The sequence below is a fragment of the Antechinus flavipes genome, chromosome 2 (genome assembly GCF_016432865.1).
Source record: "Antechinus flavipes isolate AdamAnt ecotype Samford, QLD, Australia chromosome 2, AdamAnt_v2, whole genome shotgun sequence".
Classification (NCBI taxonomy): Eukaryota; Metazoa; Chordata; class Mammalia; order Dasyuromorphia; family Dasyuridae; genus Antechinus; species Antechinus flavipes.
In genome coordinates this window covers 281,028,757-281,048,506 of record NC_067399.1, presented here as the reverse complement: position 1 = coordinate 281,048,506, position 19,750 = coordinate 281,028,757, and the positions used below count along the sequence as shown (strand labels likewise).

At 38.0% G+C, this 19,750-nt stretch overlaps 1 protein-coding gene across 1 annotated transcript in view; it reads left to right on the top strand.

Moving 5' to 3' along the window:
* The window catches only part of AKAP6 (A-kinase anchoring protein 6), a 560,338-nt gene extending 541,661 nt beyond the window's left edge, over positions 1-18,677 (top strand). The window contains 2 exon segments of the mRNA XM_051977277.1: positions 7,495-10,895; positions 17,405-18,677. Of these exon segments, the coding sequence (XP_051833237.1) occupies positions 7,495-10,854 (3,360 nt within the window). The 3' untranslated portion in view covers positions 10,855-10,895; positions 17,405-18,677.
* The last annotated feature ends 1,073 nt before the right edge of the window (positions 18,678-19,750 follow it).

Genomic DNA, 19,750 nt, shown 5'->3' with positions numbered 1-19,750 from the left:
TAATCCTTGTAACTGTATCACCTCCACCCAGCATGATTACAGAAGCAATTCATTCTTCTTTCTATTTTCCACTGTAAAGAGACTGAGACTTACCAAACTAGAATTATTTTGATCATTTGATGAGTGTTCTGGGCTCCATAAAACTGGCAAGAGAACCAGAAAGAATGGTAGCTAGAAAAGTATAGAGTCTTGTTAGTTGTGAGGAATGCTATACAAAAACTCAATATCCTTAAAAGGACATTACTAATAGGAACATATTTGATTGGAAAATTTATGGCAAAAAAAGTTACTCTGCAAGGAAATCTTGGTCATGATGAATGCAATAAGGTCATACCCTTATGCTAACCATGTTATTTCAGTCTGTCTGATCCTAGAATAAACAACGGAGAACTGTTATTTTTTATTGTTAGAAAACACTCTCCTTCCCACTTAGAAAAGACCCAAAGTTGAAACCCTACATATTGAGGTTCATATGGAAAGAAAGTAAACTTGAAGCATCATCTCATGTTTTGCTCATGTTGGCTTTTATTCTGCAAAAGTAGTTGCAATAGCAAAATTGAAAGTCATTGGAAGTTGAAACTATTTGTCAGATTCATGGCCTACCTCTTAGCCAGTTTGGAAAAATAAAATTCTTTTGCATTATTAACTCATCATAAGTAACACAAACTGGCCTTCAATATAGAAAAAAATTAAAATATAAACTTTGAAAAGCAGGCTTTTTATCCACATGCCAGTAATAAATGCAACCATTTTAATTAGTATTTATTGGATCCATGCACTTATATTGATTACTATTGCTAAAAAAGGATTCAATCAAATGCTATTGCATTACATTGATTACATTATTTTAGTTAATTACATCACTATAGACACATAACTTCTAAAAAAGTAAGCTTTTGAGCTTTGAAAATATTCTAATTAGTGTCATATCCTTTCATAATCTATGGTTCAATTCAATAAAAAATTTGTAAATATTTATTAAAAACATCTACTCTGTTTAAGGTACTGTACTAGGAATACAAAAATGAAGATGTCATCAAAGAACCTCTAGTCTAATGATGAGAGAAGAAAAGGGGTGGGGTAGTGGTGATTGATATATAAAAAGCAAGCCTCATACTGGGTAGAATGTAACAGAGGCAAGAAAATATGAAGAGGAAGAGTCCACTGGAATCTGGGGAAATCAGAGACAGCTTCATGGAAGAAGTGAAAACAGAGTCGGGCCATGAAGAAGCCAAAAAATTTCAACATGCAGAGAGAGGAATGAGTTAAAAATAAAAGGGAGAATATATGTGAAGGTGTGAAGGAGGCTGATGATCCTGCCTAGACTGGGAAAACTCTTATATTATTGAAGGGAAATAGGTTGGGGATGATGCAACAAGTGATATTGTGAAAGTAGAACTGAAAAGACTTGGCAATTGGTTAGGAGTGGTTTAAGAGGAAAGTCAAAAATGGCTCTGAGGTATCAAGCAGAATGGAAGTATATGACTCAGCTAAAATTTTAAAACAGAGTCAAGTTTAGGAGAGAAGTTAATGAATTTAATTTTGTACATCTTAAGGTTTAAGTGGCAGCAGGAAATCAAGACAGAAATGTCCACCCAAAGGGCAACTGAAAGTATGGGGCTAGAGTCAGCTCAAGAGAGATATAATGACTCAATATATTGATTTTTGGATTCACATACATACATGTGATCATTAGAATCATCACAATACAGAGGAATGGCAAAAGGAAGAGTGGAGAGAGTGAAAGAAGGAGGGGAAGGGAAAAGAGATAGAGTTAGAAACAAAGAGACAGAAACAGACAGAGGGGTGGGATTTAGTGGTATAAAATAGTAAAAACACTGGAGTTGAAGTCAGGAGGCTTAATTCAAATCTCCCTCTGACTATAATTAATTCTGTGACTATTGGAAAGTAATTTAGCCTCCTAGATCTTCCATGCCCTCATCTATAAAATGATAGGGTTGGGCCAGATGACCTTTAATGTCCCTTCTTTTTTTTAATCCTATGGATCATCTGTCTAACCATTTAGCATTAACACATTGGATGACTGAGTTGGAATTCCGAATATCATGACAGTCTAGCCTTAAATTATTAAAACAATATTTAACACAGAGAAATATGAAGTACTTCATTTTAAATGTAAAGTCCAAAATTTCAACTGTTCAAGTATAGGTTGTCCAAGAACTTACCCAGAAAATACATTCCCATGAAAACAGTCTCAACATTGTTTTAAACTACAAGCTCAATTTAAATGAAATATGGTAGCTAAAAGCCTACATTAATAGAAGCATCCTTAAATCAAGAGAGATCCCTATCCATCTTTCCTGAGTGACATATCTAAGATATAAATATGCCAATAAATACAGCAAACTATTAGGAATAGTTACAGGATCTCTGATCCAAAGTGCATCTATGATCTTACTGGCATAAATGTTCCTTGCAAAGATTAATACTTTAGCCTGATGATCCAGTGCAATCTTTTGTTCTTCGTTTAGCTTAACACAAGGGATTGTCTAACATGCTAGGAGCCTTCCTTCAAGTCTGGACTTCTTGGAGAATCTATGGGTTGTCCATCAGTTAGTTTTCATTCTCACAAAGAGAGTTTCCCATCTTTTTATTATTTTTAGTAATAGTATAAAGCCTTTTATATATGCTCTCTTCTTTGATCCTTGCAAGATTCTGTGAGGTAAGAGCTATTATTTTTTAAATAACTTTTTATTGACAGAACTCATGCCAGGGTAATTTTTTACAGCATTATCCCTTGCATTCACTTCTGTTCCGATTTTTCTCCTTTCTCCCTCCACCCCCTCCCCCAGATGGCAAGCAATCCTTTACATGTTGACTAGGTTACAGTATATCCTGGATACAATATATGTGTGCAGAACCGAACAGTTTTCTTGTTGCACAGGGAGAATTGAATTCAGAAGGTATAAATAACCCGGGAAGAAAAACAAAAATACAAGCAGTTTATATTCATTTCCCAGTGTTCTTTCCTTGGGTGTAGCTGCTTCTACCCATCTTTGATCAATTCTGAATTAGCTCTCTTTATCGAAGAGATCCACTTCCATCAGAATATATCCTCAAACAGTAACATTGTTGAGGTATATAATGATCTCCTGGTTCTGTTCATTTCACTTAGTATCAGTTCATGTAAGTCTCTCCAAGCCTCTCTGTATTCATCCTGTTCCTTACAGAACAATAATATTCCATAACCTTCATATACCACAATTTACTCAACCATTCTCCAATTGATGGGCATCCATTCATTTTCCAGCTTCTAACCACTACAAACAGGGCTGCCACAAACATTTTGGCACATACAGGTCCCTTTACCTTCTTTAGTATCTCTTTGAGGGATAAGCCCAATAGAAACACTGCTGGATCAAAGGGTATGCACAGTTTGATAACTTTTTGAGCATAGTTCCAAATTTCTCGGTAAGAGCTATTATTAGCTCCATTTTACCAATTAAGAAATAGAGATCAACAAAAATAAAGTGACTCCCCTAACTCCACATGATCAATAAGTATTTGAGATAGGGTCTGAATTCAGGTCTTCTTGACTCTACGTCTAATGCTCTATCCACTACCTTTTCCGGATGTCTAAAATTGTATGTACCCATGAATCAACCAGTTATGGGAAAAAGGAAAACCGGGCATCCAAGAGAAATATTTTCCATTATCCTGTTCTATAGTGCTTTTCAACCTGGTTCATTTTTAGAACTAAGTTTATGTTCTTAAAATGTTTATTTTTGATTCAGACCTATGATTTCAATGTTCCAACTTAGAATGCAGACCGTAAGTGAATCATCATTTGCCAGTCTTAGATTTGACTAAGGACACTGAGAGGTTATATGGTTTGCCCAGGATCATATTCCAGTGTGCCACAGAAGCAAAAATTGAATCCATTTTTGAGGCTGGCTACTGTGTCATGATACCTCTCTTTAAATGTTAGTAAATCCTGTGCACGTGTATATGCACATGCACATACCTGCATGTTCTTTTTATGAACAAAGTTTTCATTGCATCCCTCCTTGCCACCTAGAAGCAATGAGATCAGAATTTCTAGAGCCAAAAAGCTGCGTCAGTGAATGAACTACCCAAGTTGCGTATAGACCAAATACCAGATGCGTGTACAGATGTCAAGCTCTTAGTGTAGCACGTCTAAAAATGATCCATATCATATGGGACACTACTAGAAATTGTCCTGCCAAGTTGTAAATTCTATCATAGAATGACAAGCTCTTATTCTCCCCCCTTTTTTAAATTGAAAGACTAGTTCAATTATTTATTAGCACTTCCTTAGAGTACAATGTCAGCACAGACAATATTTGAAATTAATATACTATTTGATTAGACTGATTGATTGTTCTTACAGCTGAGGATTTTAACATTCATTAACCATGCTAACCAGTCATTAGTACTTCCTTTATCAGCAAGCAAAGAATAAACAGAAATTCTAATAGAAATTCATCACAGAGAATGTACTCCATACCTAAGCAAGTGTTATGACTGCTGGTGTATTAGATTAACTGCTATAATATTGGCAGCATGAAAGATTTCTGTTATAAAATTTAAAAATTATCCTTTAATTAATGTTTACTTTGCAACTGGACTATTTTACACTTAAGTAGGCTATACAGATAATCTCTTACATATCCAGTATAATAAAGCACTAATGGATATTTTATACCTAATATGTTTGTGTGTGATCCTTTAACTATCAGTTTGAAGAAGGATTGGGGACATTTTATGCTTCAGACAAATCTTTTTTCCCCACTACTAAAGAATTAAAATACTCTGACCTGTTTTTTTTTTCCCCAAGCTGTTGAAAGAATTTCTGATTCATATTATAGAATATTTATAATGAAGCTTACAATTAATAAATGTAGAAATGTATAAAATGGAACCCAAAAAAGCATTTATTTGGAGTTTACTGGAAAGCTAGGTGGTAAAGTATAGAGCCGCAGCTCTGGAGTTGAGAGGACCCAAATTCAAATTCAGCCACACACATTAAGTAGCTGTTATCACCCTGAGCAAGTTGCTTAACCCTGATTGCCTCAATTTCCTCATCTATAAAATGAGTTGGAGGAGGCAGTGTTAACTCACTCCAGTATCTTTGCCAAGTAAACCCCAAATGGGGTCACAGAGAGTCAGGCTTGATTGAAATGAGTGCTTACTATGTGCAAAGCACCAGGAATATAAATAAAAGAGTCCTATTCTTGGGGAGTTTACATTCTAACGAAGGAGACAACATTTATGGGAGGCTTCAGCTGCAAGTCAATGGAAAGATCCTACAGCACTTAGGATACAGAAGCAAAGCAATTGGCAATGTCTCTTCTTTAGTGTCATTTGCACTGATTAGATCAGATCCATTTCTAATGTTGAACTATTTGAAAATGCCAATGACTGATCAATGAGAATCTTTTCTGAACTTTTAGTGATTTTGACTTCTGAGAAGGCAATCATCTAGTCACATTTCTATAAAAGTTGATTTTTTCCTGGTGTTGGCAGGAATAATGGGAGGAACACCGTTCTCCACCAGTCTTAAAGGAGATAATGGTAGAGCTGTTGCTGGTGCTTTGATCTCGCTGGTTTGTGCTGCCTTTTGTCTCTCCCTCAAATTTCAGCTAAGAGGTCCAACTTGCCGCTGGGGGGCAGCTGCTCAGATGCTGGTCAGGTGGCCTGGCTCTCCCCCACAGGGACTAGCCATGTAGGGCCTAGGCTACTTCTTGTCGCTGCAGGTCCCAGGGCTCTTGGGGTTTAGGTGCCCCTTGACAGAAGTTGGTCAGCCATCGGTGGTGGTGGAGAGATTGTGGAGGACATTCTCCACAGAGCTGCTGATGGTCCAAGGGCCAGAGTGGAACCAGGGTCATGGAGTACATTGCTATTTTTTGGCTTCATTAGCCTGCTGGGCTGTTTCCATCTGGTCTGAGGAGAGGGGGTGGTCAATGTGTTGGAAATGGTTTATCTGCCTGGTACTTGCTACCTCTTCTCTCTCCCTCAAAGCTCCCCAGCTGCTTCTGCTAGTGAGCTTGCCCATAGACATATATGTAGAAGAAAGAGGCAAGATGGTGCACTTGGTGCAGAACTGACTCCGAGGCAGGAAGTTCAACTTCAGGTGCATCCTTAATACACCTGGTCAAGCCACAGCCTTTGACTATACAGGCAATTCTATCAGCCTCTAACAGGTCAGTCATTTACTCTTAGAGAAGTAGAGAAGACCCTCCCCCTTATCAGAATCCCCCTATACTGATGAAATCTCAGATTGGATCAAAAAAATTTACCTGGCATATGCTTAATGTTGCCTCCCTACTATGGGATAAAAAATAGGCTCCAAGTAAGGATAGAACGCACTCTGGGGGACACCCCCACGCAGAGCAGAAACGCAGCACACCTACACAGTCCCATTTGGTAAGAGAAGTGTGGACCATGTTTCCAGGGCTGCCCATGCATATGCCTAAGTATGCTCCTATGCCCATATGCATCTCTTTTTACTCATCTGCTTGGATGCTTTCCAGAAGTAAGCTTGTTTCAAGTGGAAATCTTTTTGCAAGGTAAATGTGGTGTCCGTGAAATAGTTCCTGAAGATGTAGGTTGAAATCCTCCTCCTCTCCCCTCAACACTCTTTTTAACCCAAGGCAAGACAAAAGATGTCAGCCTCAGTTTTCTCATCTGCAAACTGATGATAATCGTTTCACCTATCCCCTAAAGTTGTTGTGATGCTCAAATGAGGTAATGAATATAAAATGCTTTGCAAATATAAGTACTATACAACCCTTCCCAAAAGTCTTCGTGTAGTTTTAAGCCATTAACAACTTTAAACTACGAAAACTTAAAACTGCATGAAGACTTTTGGGGCACCCTTGCAGAAGTATCATTTGTTATTATCTGTGAGGAAAGAGCTGGGAGTGGTTTTTCCCAACAGTGGCTGCAAAAAAGCTGTTGTTTTCTCAGTCCATCCTCACACCAACCCTGTGAAGTCAGTGCCATTATGATCCTCATTTTATAACTGAGGAAACTGAGGCAGACAGAGGGTATATGACTTGCCTGGAGTCACACAGAAAGCAAATGTCTGAGGTTGATTTTTAGCCAGGTCTTCTCGACTCCAGAGCCAGGGGACCCACCAGGCTGCCTTCCTGCATGAAATGAAGCATTTATTAAGTGATTACTATCTGCCAGGCAGGTGGTAAGTATCCATGTACACATAGAAGCAAACAAGACGGGCTGTCTTTGAGGAGTGTACATTCTAGCGGGAGAGCTGAAGATGGGAGCGGGAACGAACATGTACCCCACAGTAGGAGACGGATAGAAAGGGGCCCAAACAGCCTGATTCTGGGTATCGTTTGGTAGTAAAGATGAGACCACATTTACATTAACTTTTAGTGTCCTATTGATGGTGTGTTTTTCCTGGAAAGAAGAACGTAGTGTTTACCAATTAAGAAACTAAAGAGATTTTTTTACTTTCTTCTTTTTTTCTTCCTTTTTTGTTTCTTATAGGATATTTTGAATGTGATTGACCACGGCCTGATGGATCTAAATGGGACAAGTGAAGATGCCCTAGAATGGGATGAAACTGATATAAGTAATAAATTAATTAGTTTCAATGAAGAATCCAATGATCTTGACCTGGAACACACTCGTGCCCACACTGTGCCAAACCTGAAATCTGAGTTGGAGGATGTGGGCAGCGAAGACCAAAGCTACGAGGGGTATGCCAGTGACCAGGGAGGGTCCCACTATGGCTCCAGCATCACTGCTCCTTCCAGCCCACACATCTACCAAGTTTATAGCCTTCACAACGTTGAACTTTATGAAGAGAATCACATGCCATTTCTGAAAAGCAGCCCCAAGCTCCCCAGAGGAACCCAGCCTAAAGTTTTAACAAAAAGTCTCAGTAAAGACTCTTCCTTTTCATCTACAAAATCTCTGCCAGACCTGGTCGGTGGGATCACCTTGGTTAAGCCTTGCACGTGCCACGGGAGAGACCTGAGCCAACATTCTGGGAGTGAGAGCGGGATCGTCAGTGAAGGGGACACCGAGACCACAACCAATTCGGAAATGTGCCTGCTGAATGATATGGAGGGACCCCCAAGTAACCCCGAAGCTGAAGAGCCAGGTCCTCACATGAGTGATGTAGTTAACATACTGAAACAAAAAATGAAAGAGGAAGAGGACGACGCCAAGCCTCCAGAGAGTTCTCAGTCACCCCTGTCACCAAGGTGTTGTGTAACTGGAAAAGATGGGGATTTAGACAGCCTTACCAAGTATACCCCTGATTGTTTGGAAGAAGAATTAAAAGGAAAACAGGATGTGTTTACATTTTATGATTACTCATACCTCCAAGGCTCAAAACTCAAATTACCAACAGTAATGAAACCATCACAGAGTGAAAAAGCACATGTGGAGGACCCCTTGGTTCATGGTTTTTATTTTGATAAAAAACCCTGCAGATCTAAACATCAGGCTACAGAGTTACATGCGAATGAAGCTCCCCACGAATGTCTTTTGGCAAGTGTGCCCCATGAAACGGATCCCAATTCTTGTAAAAGTGGCAATGGAGAAAAGACATTGCCCAGCATGCAAAATCCCAAGCAATTCTCCCTTTTCTCACAAAGCTCTTCCTTAGAGTCCCTTTCGCCTGGAAGTGACTTATTTGGATCAGGCGTCTTGAAAAGTGGTGACGGTCTTCAACGGAGCACGTCCCTAGAAAGCTGGTTAACCTCCTATAAAAGCAATGAAGATCTTTTTAGCCGCCACAGCTCAGAGGACATCAGTGTAAGCAGTGGCTCGGTTGGAGAACTCAGCAAAAGAACTTTAGATCTTCTGAATCGCTTGGAAAACATCCAGAGCCCGTCTGAACAAAAGATAAAGCGTAGTGTTTCTGACATCACTCTCCAAAGCAGTTCCCAAAAGATGTCCTTTAACGGCCAGCCGTCCCTGGACGTCGCCTCCTCGATCAACGAGGACTCGGCCGCTTCTCTCACCGAGCTTAGCAGCAGCGACGAGCTCTCCCTGTGCTCAGAAGACATCGCGTTGCACAGGAACAGAGTGGCGCCGGACTCGAACGCGTGCTTCCGGAAGCGCCTCGCGCCCTCGGTGGCGGACGAGAGTGACGTGAACGTCAGCATGATCGTCAACGTGTCCTGCACCTCGGCTTGCACGGACGATGAGGACGACAGCGACCTGCTCTCCAGCTCCACCCTCACGCTGACCGAGGAGGAGCTGTGCGTCCGAGACGAGGAGGACTCCAGCATCGCCACCGACGAGGAGATCTACGAGGAGTGCAACCTGATCTCGGGGCTGGACTACATCAAGAACGAACTGCAGACCTGGATTAGACCAAAGCTCTCGCTCTCCAGGGAGAAAAGGAGGGGTCCCCTCAGCGATGAAATTCAGTGCAGCAAAGACAGGGGCAGCGGCGAAACGCCCAACACCACAGAGGCCCTGAAGATCGAGGCCCTGCTGAATGGCTCCACGAGGCGCGTGCCTGAAAATAACGGCAACGGCAAAAATTCTTCTAGAGCGCACGAGGTTGGGACAAAGAGAGAAAACAAGAAGAACATTTCCAAAGCCAATAAAGATCCATTTGTGGCTGATGTGGAGAACGGCAATGTCGAAAGTGTCCCAGAAAAACCAAAGGAAACGCCAAATGGAATCTCAAAGGGGTCAAAAAATCTTGTTCCAACCGAGGATAAGGCTTTCGAGCATGAGAGCTGCATGTGTGAAGCGTTTACAGATAGCTCAGATGATTCAAATATGGATGGGAAGGAGTTTGTTCCCCCATCTTCTAGGAACCCCTGGAATGTCTTTGAAATCTCTCCAAAGGAACGTCAAAACCACTTGCTCTCTGAAATTCAAAGCGCGGCTCCTATTCCCACTGACAAGTCTTGCCCAGAACACGCCACCAAAGCCAACGCGCTCAACCCAGAGTCTGCACTACTGAAATCTCCGTCCGACGCCGCCCCTGGAGCAGCTGAAAAGCCCGCTGATCAATCCCTGGCCCCGGAGCCCAGTGAGACGGCAGAAAACGTGGCCCTGGATGATAGAATTTCCTGTTGCAGCTGTGAGCCGGACGCTTTTCATAAACACGATACAGAAGATTGCTCGGTACACGACTTCGTTAAGGAGATCATCGACATGGCTTCCACTGCCCTGAAGAATAAATCCCAACCTGAGAGGGAGGCAGCCACTCCCACATCATTAGCTCAGATCAAGGAAAAGGTATTAGAGCATTCTCACAGGCCCATCCAGCTCAGAAAAGGAGACTTTTATTCCTACTTATCCCTCTCATCTCATGACAGCGACTGTGGGGAGGTCACCAGCTACACAGAAGAGAAAAGCCACTCTCTGTTGCCCCCCGACTTCCCTGAATCAGGCCTAGATGAAAAAGAGGATATCGAATGTTTCTTTGAGGCTTGCGTTGATGAGGAGGAAGGTGAACAGCAATGCTTTTTCTCCAGGGAGTCCCCAAAGGGAGCTGAGGTGCAAGAAAAAGATGCCATTTCTCTAGAAGGGACTAACGCCTCCTCTGACTACAGGGACACTCCGAGTCCCGCTCCCCAGAAAGGGTCCAACGCCAGAGAAGAGATCAGTACTTTAACTCGCCGTGAGGAGAGCACAGCCCTACCTGCTCCTCCGCGGCAGAGCAAGGATGAGAGCAGTCCTGGGAAGCCGGGAGGGTCTGCGAGGCTGGAAGGTCCCTGTGCTGCGCTAGCCAAAACTATCGTTCCAGGCCTCCCTGTGAAGGCAGAACAGCTGAAAGACCAGGCTGTATTGCATCCTAACAGTAAAACATTAACCTGTGAAGAAAACCTACTGAACCTTCACAACGACCGGCATATAAATATGCACAGGTAGAATGTAATCCTCCCCAGGCACATCAATCATCTCACTGAAAGGTATGTGCAGTCTTTATGTGATTAAAGATATATGCATTGTGAAGGGGAATGACACTCCACAGGAATACCGTTTAACTTATGTAGTTACTATATTTTTAGATTTACTTAACAAGTCATTTGTAGGAATGCAGTTTTCATCCAACTCAACCAGCATAAAAGAAAAGGCTATATAAGGGTTGAACAGAGTTGCTATCGTGATATAAATTTAGGTAAAATAATTCCTGTGAGGAAGAAAGAAAAATGGAAAAAAGGGGAAAAAACTTTTTCTAAATTGTCACTTAGTGATGTGATGTAGGGAAAAGAGGACTGGATTTTGAATTAGAGAATGTGGGATTGTATCCCTACTCTGCAATTTACTTGTCTGTGTGGTCTTAGAAGAAGCCATATAACTTCTTCAGGCCTCAGTTTCCATATTTCTAAAGTAAATAGATTGAACTTACCTTCTAAAACCTCTTATATTTCTTATAAAATAATTATCTCATGTTAGTTAAGGGAATTAAAGCATTGAGATAACAGCTAAGATAGAAAAAAGTCAAGTTTTGCAAAATTCTTTAAACATATTTTTCTAGTTTAATCCTCAGAACAATCTTGTAAGGTATTATTATTATTATCCTTCCAATTCTGCAGATGAGCAATCTGAAAGTGGTTGAATAACTTTTTCACAGCTAATAATTGATAGAGATAGAATTTGAATTCAGGTCTTTCTGAATTTAATCCACTATTCTATCTAGCTACCTTAAATAATTATCTGAATGATTCAGCCTTTTTCCTCCCAAAAATGACATGAGAGAAAGTTCTTTGAATGCCCAAATTAAACATTCTTAACCACAATCAGAAAGATATAACTGCTGATTTCGCTTTTGCCTCTATAAATTATTATTATTAAATAATGTTCCCTTCTTTATACTAATATATTGGTATTTTCCTTCTCAGATTATCTCCAATTTACCTCACACATTTCCTGATTTGTACACAGCTCCTTGCATATTGTCTCTACCATTAAACTGTGAACTTCTTGAGAGTGGACCTTCTGCTTTTCTTGAGATCCTCAGCATTTAGCACAGTTCCTAGCACATAGTAGGCATTTAATAAGTGTTTACTGACTGAGTCTAAGGAGAAAGGTGTGAATGATTTGAGATGAGCTGCTATTAAGTTATAGGAACATGCTCCATCCTGATTTTCCTTTTGCTGATTCCCCAGGAACATGTTATGCTTTCACAACTACTGAAAAAATGGCCCAGTTTGAGAAATAAAGTAGGAGGAGAACAAATCAATGTTATTTTTGCCTTAGCTGGGACTCTTATTTTACCCAAACACATCTGAGACACCAAAAATACAGTGTAGATAAAATATGTGACAGGTTAATAGAATTTAGGTAAAAACAGATTTTAAAATCTTTAAAAATTTAAAATTCTGAAGATGATAGGTTGGTTTCCATCATTTAAAAAAACTCTCCCTTTAAAAATCTTTTCTTCACTTTTAATAAGACAGTTATTGATTGTTAAATGTGAGAGGATATTATATCTATAAGTGACACAAAGATTCCATTTTTTCCATTTCAAAAGCCCAATGATGAACATTCTGTCTCAATCTAGTTTAAAGAATAAAAACCTGAACTATCCAAAGTAGGAATTATATTTCATGAAAGTATGAGCTCCCAGTTGGCCCCCCTTTAGAAGCTTAATGTTGTAACCTAAACTCGTGCTATAGGAAATGAATTACAGAAGCAATCTACCCTAATTTGTTAACTTATTCAAATAACAGTTATTATACTTAACTATGCTAAAGATTATCTTTTTTGTGGCAGATTGTTTATTTTTTGATGAGCCTAATTACTGATTTTCTAAAGGTAATTTACATTTATTACAAATACATCTTTTAAAATGTGACAGATAAATGTTGTTCCCATAATGTATTATGAAAAAAGTTACTATTTAAAAACACATTATTTAATTTGAAAGATGAATGGCAAACATCATTATTTTTTTCCTGTTAACACCTGTGCCCTAAACTCATTAAAATGTGTGATTCTGTGTAGAGCTGTAAGAGTTCAAGGTGGGGGGCAGGGGGAATCTATATTACTATACATACATATATATATATATATATACACATATATGTGTATATGAACACATATCTCCTAAATATATCTATATCCACACACATATATATATTCTAAAAATAAACTCAGTATTCAAAAGTGGAGAAAGAATCTTGACTTAGGAATGTAGTTCAACTAATTTTATGCCACTCTGGGCTCTATTTACATTGTTTGGGAATGAAAATCAAAGCAGTAAAAGAAGCGTATTCTTTATTAAAAGTGTCTATACTCTTAATTGTATTCTTTCTCAACATTCAGAAAAACTGAAATATGTAAAACAGAATTCAGTTTAAAAAACACATTAGAAAAAAATAAGAGCAATTCCATAAACTTCCTCAAAACTATCTCGGCTAGTGATTATGCAGCTTGCTTTGCCAGCCTACAGAGGGGCTTAGAGAGCCCAGCTGAATCTCTTTTCTCAAAGGATATAAAAGCTTGAAAGAAACGCCACTCTGAGCATGACATCATGTGACCATGACCCCCAAGTCACCAGTCACGCCAGGATCTGGAGGCTCACATTCAGAGCACGACAGACTCCAAGCACTAAGGAATCCTGTTCCCCATCAGATTTGGAAGGCACAGACCGCCATGTCTTGTGATCTTTTAGGAGTTTATTCCTTGTCTTTTGTAAGGAACAGGCAACTGAAATGATGGCAATTCCTGCCTTTTTAAAGCAGGGGAAAAATTGTCTGATGTAGCTCTAGCGTCCTTTAAGCATCTGATCAACTCTAAGTAGAGATCATTTCATTTTTTATATTTGTATCCCAGGGCTTAGCAAAAACTGACATAAATAGGCATCTAATAAATGCTTGTCGATTGGCTGTCTGGATCCTTCTATGTGCATAGCATCCTACTGTGCATTATGGGAACACCCAGAGAAAACAGGAGCCAGATCTCTATTACATAAAACAAAACAATAATAATAACAATAACTCCTGGCATTTTTAGTGTGCTTTAAAGTTTGCAAAGCACTTTAGATTTGAATTTCACATCAATCCCATTAGGTAGGAATTACAAGTATGATTTTCATCATCATTTTGAAGAGGAAAAAAACTGAGGTCCACAGACTCTCATGGTTACAAAACTAGATGTCAGCAGCAGCATTTAAATCCTTATCTTCTTGATCAAAGTTTAGCACTATCCATTATTCTAAAGTAGGGATTTTTAACCTTTTCTATGTCATGAATCCCATTAGTAAATTCATCAAGTTTATAGATCGATCCTTTACAGGAATGATAATTTTACATGCATAAAAAAATCCACAGAATTACAAAGAAAACCAAATAAAATATTATCTTAAAAGCAAGGCACAAAGAATCCAGGTTAACTCATGCTCTAAAGCCATTTTTAAAAAATAATCATTTGGCAAGCCTTTATAAAGCATTTACCAAGTGACAGGCACTAAGGGTACACTAAGCACTGAGGATGCAAATGGAAAGTGAAAATACTAAATATTAAAACACCACTGTTTTAAAAAAAGAAGCCATTTGCATTAGAGTTAGAGAGTTTTTCTAGTATTGTGCAAAGCATCAGGAGGATTGAATTTTTCAGTTTTCATGCTGTCTGGGCATTGGTACAGATAATCCCCAGGCTGTGTATTCTAATTCTGCCCAGAAAATGCTGTGACTGGGACACCTTATTTAACTTCTCTATGCCTCTCCTTTGTCATCTATGCCTCCCAATGCTGAGTGCCTTCAGTATTAAGGTAATGAATAAATAGTAAAAATGACCATAAAATCTTTGGAAAGTAGAAAGTGTGATGTATATAAAAGCTTAATGATCGTAATTGTTCTTCCCAGTAGATGCAGTCAAGCAAATGAAAAAAGCTGTGCTTCCATTTAGACTGTTTGAAAGGCAGTCAGTCAGAGAATTCTTTTACCAAGAAAGTGTTTTTACTACACCAGATTCAATTTGCTGGCTTTTCCAGAAAAAAAAATCTGAGGTCATAAAAAGCCATGATTTTATAATGTCAGACTTGGAAGTCTATAACTTAGGAGAAGCAGATACAGGCTGCAAACAGGTAACCAAAGAAAACCTTTTACCTACAAGGAGTCTAATTAAAACTCACCCTCAAATGATTTAAGAGAAAACTCGATCTAATCCAACCCAGTATGTATGATGCAGTTGCACTGGTTTCCAGGCACACCGCTGTGCTTTTCACTATTTCCCTCTATTTGCCATGTTTCTATAAAAATAGAGAGGTCAGTTACAGCAAATCACATCAAAGGAAAAGGTAACTGGATAGATCCAGATATTTCTGCTTAATTTGGAAGAGGCACATAATGCATGTCTGGAGTGCCTCCTAGGAACTGCCTAAGAGATGTACTTTGCACTAATCTTTTCGCTGTATTCTGACAGTTATTTCTTCATAATCCTCATCATAAGCCTCTGCTCTTTGATGAATAGTTTAACCCTAAACTTCAGGCTGGAAAAATTCTAGGGTTTAAAATATTAACTCATTACTTACAGCAGAAGTATACTTCATTTTAGATCTTACTTTCTTAGGAAGCCTTCCCTGTTGCTGTTTTTCCTTTGGCTGGAATAATCACTTCTGTTTTTCTGATCAACAAATATGAGAGAAAGGCATATACTTTGGGAACATGAATCCACATACATATATATGTATTATAAAAATCATGGTAGCTGATATATAACATATTTGCGATGTGCTTTCTCTATGAAAGTACATATAATACATATATTAAAAGTACATGTTATAAGTAGTTTATGTGAGCACCACATCATTTTCAAATTGATGCTATTAAACTTCCTTAAATAATCCCAAACTTCTTTAAAGCTTCTCCAATAAGGAGAGGAAGTGAAAAATGGGAGAGGAAAGGAAAGAAGAGAAAAAAGAAAGAGACTAGATCCAAATCTATTATTACTTGGGTATTCCTTGAAGCAAAAATCCTCAGTTATTTATATTATGTCCTAAGTCTATAATTTAGATTTCCTTCTATCTTAGCTAGTTATTTTTACCCATTTATACCTAGGAGACAAGATTGTGTTTTTACAGATTTGTATTTAAATCACAAAATGCAAAGACTTCCCTTTTTAAATTTTCACAGTATCTTCTACACCTTGAACTCTTAGTTATGACTAAATAGTTATGTTAGTCCTTTTTCAAGGATCTGAAACATATCACAACTGATCTATTTTTCCTAGATATAACTCCAGACACACTTATTTGCTCAAATCATATACAATCAATAAGAATTTGTTAAGCATTTATTTCATTTCAAGCTATTTCTGCCCTAAAAGAGATTAAATTCTACTGACAGAAAAACAGCACGTTCATAAATGAAACGTGAGATAAGAGAGATAAGAACTGGACCTATGATGTCATCAGTGTAACATTCTCAAATGAAGAAATTCCTTTTGCCAATGTAGATGAGTGACATTTTTTCATTTATAGTCTTAGAGAGATGGCTAGAGCATTGAGAAGTTAAATGCCCAAGAGCACACAATCAATATATGGCAGACATGTGAGTCTTCTTGGTTTAATGGCCAATTCTGTTACGCCATACTGCCTCTTGGTAATGTATTTAAAATATATTCAAAGGGATTTTGGCAGGGTGCAGGTGAATCAGATGGACAAGTGAATCAAGACAGGCCCTTTCAGTAAAAAATCATTGATATTGAACTCTGAAATGATTTAGGAGTTCTAGGTATGGGTGATTATCCTTTGAGTGTTTAATTGTTGTAACATGGTGCAAGTAGGACTGTGTTAAGAGTTCATGATGGGGAAAAATTGCCAATCGGCCTGGAAAGATATACTGAGGCTAGTCTGTAAAGGGTTTTGAATGCCAAATAGAGGAATTTGTATCTTATTTTAGAGACAATGGGGTGTCACTAAAGCTTCTTAAGCTGGGGTATGACATACTTTTTCATTTTATGAAATTAATACACATGTCCTTGCATAAATCCTCCATTATGTCACTGAAACCTTAAGTTAAAATCACAAGTCCACTTTCCAAGCAAGTAAGTAAGTTTTTTCTTGGATCAGGGTAAGTATTCCCTATTCCCTTTTGAGTAGCTGGGCTTAAGCAGCTCACATTTTCATATTGATTGAAGCATTCTTTGTGTGTTGCAAAAATTTTTTTAAAAATTTAAAAATCAGTTCACAAGCAACAATGTGGATAGGATCCAGGTAAAAGGTCAAATTTGATGATTTTCCTTGTTTCTTTTGAAACTGAGGTTTTAAAAAGAAAAAAAAATCAATAAATTCCCTCTATTAATTCTAAGACACTCTTAAAGTGAGGATGTTGAAAACTCCCTGAGTCATATCTATTGGATTCCTACATTCAGAGAAGACCACCAGCAATCCCATGATAGCTGTCTCCACTATATATTGCAAGTATAATTTCTGAAATGTACTATTACTTTTTTTTTTGTTTTTTTCTTTCAGAAGTCTGTTTGCACTCCAGGTGCAGGTTCATCCTCCTAACCCTGGGATGGCCTTGGGTTCCATTGTGTCACTGCCTTTTGTTACACTGACTCCTCCCAAGATAAATATTCCTTCCAAATGCAATTCATCCATGTGGGCTTTGTGATTTGGCTGCGTGGTGCGCTGGTCCTCTTTAGATGATTTTCTTTCCCTTTTCTTTTCTTTTTTGAAGTATAGCAAAGCCATTTCTTTTCAGAAGGATTCTTGTCCCAAGCTACCTCTACTGATCCTGTGTTCCTCTTTGGATGTTTCTGTTGGCTCCTCTCCTGACTGTTCTTTAAAGTTCTACAATTCACCAAATTGCAAGTGTATTCTATTCACCTGTCTAGAATGATATCTGCTGATGCTTTCCTATGTCATGTTTCATATATAACAAATTTCTGGTATAATGCCTATGCTTATTGGGATGGTTTGACCTAAGCAAACATTTGATTTAATTTGATTTCAGTAAAGGAAAGAATCCTTACTCTTTTTTGATTCTGATCATTATAAAATAAAGTAATTTTTTAAAAGCACCATTTTATTTATTTCATTTGGAAAAAAAAAACAAGAAAAACCTATGCAACACTTCAAGAAACAACTACACGGTGTTGTATGTTATAAACTGGTAATGTTCTACTATTGAATTATGTACAACATTTTGGTTTTTTATGCTTCTTGAGGTGGTAATAAGAAAAAAGTTTTTTTAAAAATGTGTGCCTTGCTGTATTTCTTATACCATTTATTAAAAAAAGCTGCTTTCACAGTAAAATTATGTTGGTTTGAAAGGAGGAAATAGCAAGGTTAAGATGTGTGAATAATTTCTGTATATATGTATAACCAAGTGCAAACATTGATGTATAATGACAGTATAAGATGCTTTCATGTTTTGTGATGTCTAGTGATGTGGAAAATATAAGCCTTAAATCCATTAGATTGCATGGTAATTAGAACTGGCATAATAAACATAGTTTATTGGGGGAAAAAAGCCGAACCAGTGATCTCTTCTACCTGTGCTCTTTTAAAAAGAAATTTCTGCATCCTCTTCTAAAAATAATATACAATTTTGAAATTTCAATACTTGGCAAGAGGCTTTGAGTTACTTTACCTAAATCAGGGACTGGAAATGGAGCCTCCAAAGTCTCAAGGTCTTTCTCATCATATACAAGTACATATCAAGACTCAGCAGCATTCGACTATAAACTCTGCATCCTCACCATCACACCAATTAATAAATATTTATTCAAGACTTTTATTTCTTCTTTATCATTAATTGATTGTTGATTCATTTCAGGGTTTACACTGCTTTGAAATTCCACTCATTTACATAATTCCCCTGGATAAGTTACATGTGTACAAATATATGGACCTTTTAAAAAAAAATCTGGACCTACTTCTGAATTATATCAATATAGGCATATCCACATAGAATGTTGCTCTATCAGAACTACAACTTCACAGAATCATAACATCTAAGAGCCAAAACATACGGGGGGCTAGGTGGCACAGTGGATAGAATACCAGTCCTGAAGTCAGGAGGACCAGAATTCAAATCTGGCCTTAGACACTTAATACTTCCTAGCTGTGTGACCCTGGGCAAGTCATTTAACTCTAATTACCTGCCCCCTTTCTCCCCAAAAAAGTCAGAACATACTTAGGAGGAGTTCCCAGATCTTCACATCCCAGAGGTCAGCTCTTTACCATTTTTGGTCATAATTTATTTATTTTTTCCTTTGTACCAGCATCTCTCATTTTACCAGAATAGAAAACAAATTTCTTTTTACTAATGTAGATCAGACTTACTAAGCAAGCCTTAAGCATTAAAGATTTGTCTAAGAAACTGTGTATTAAAGGCAGAGCTTAAACCAGATCATCCAGACCTCTAAGTCCCCATCTATTACTTCTAATTAATGATGCTTTCTACCTATATACATATATACCTATATATATATACATATATATGTATGTGTAAACACACATATACATAATATATTACATATACATATGCATATTTAGTTTTATTGGAAATTATATATGTGTTCTTTTGTACACATATATACATACTCTACATGTATAGAGAAATATTACACATCTCTAAGCAATTATATGTGTAGAAATACAAAGATTTATGTAGTTGGGTTGATCATCGATTCAAACAGCATATCTCAAATGATTGTATCCTATATCATAACTATATCAAAGGAAAAGAAGACATTTCCTCTTAAGTGCTACTTTTCAGGTTAGGAATTTATAAAGTACTTACTGTTCCAGAAGTAAAACAGTCTAGAGTCTGGACTCTGGAAGGTCAAGTTCAAATCCTGTTTTGGA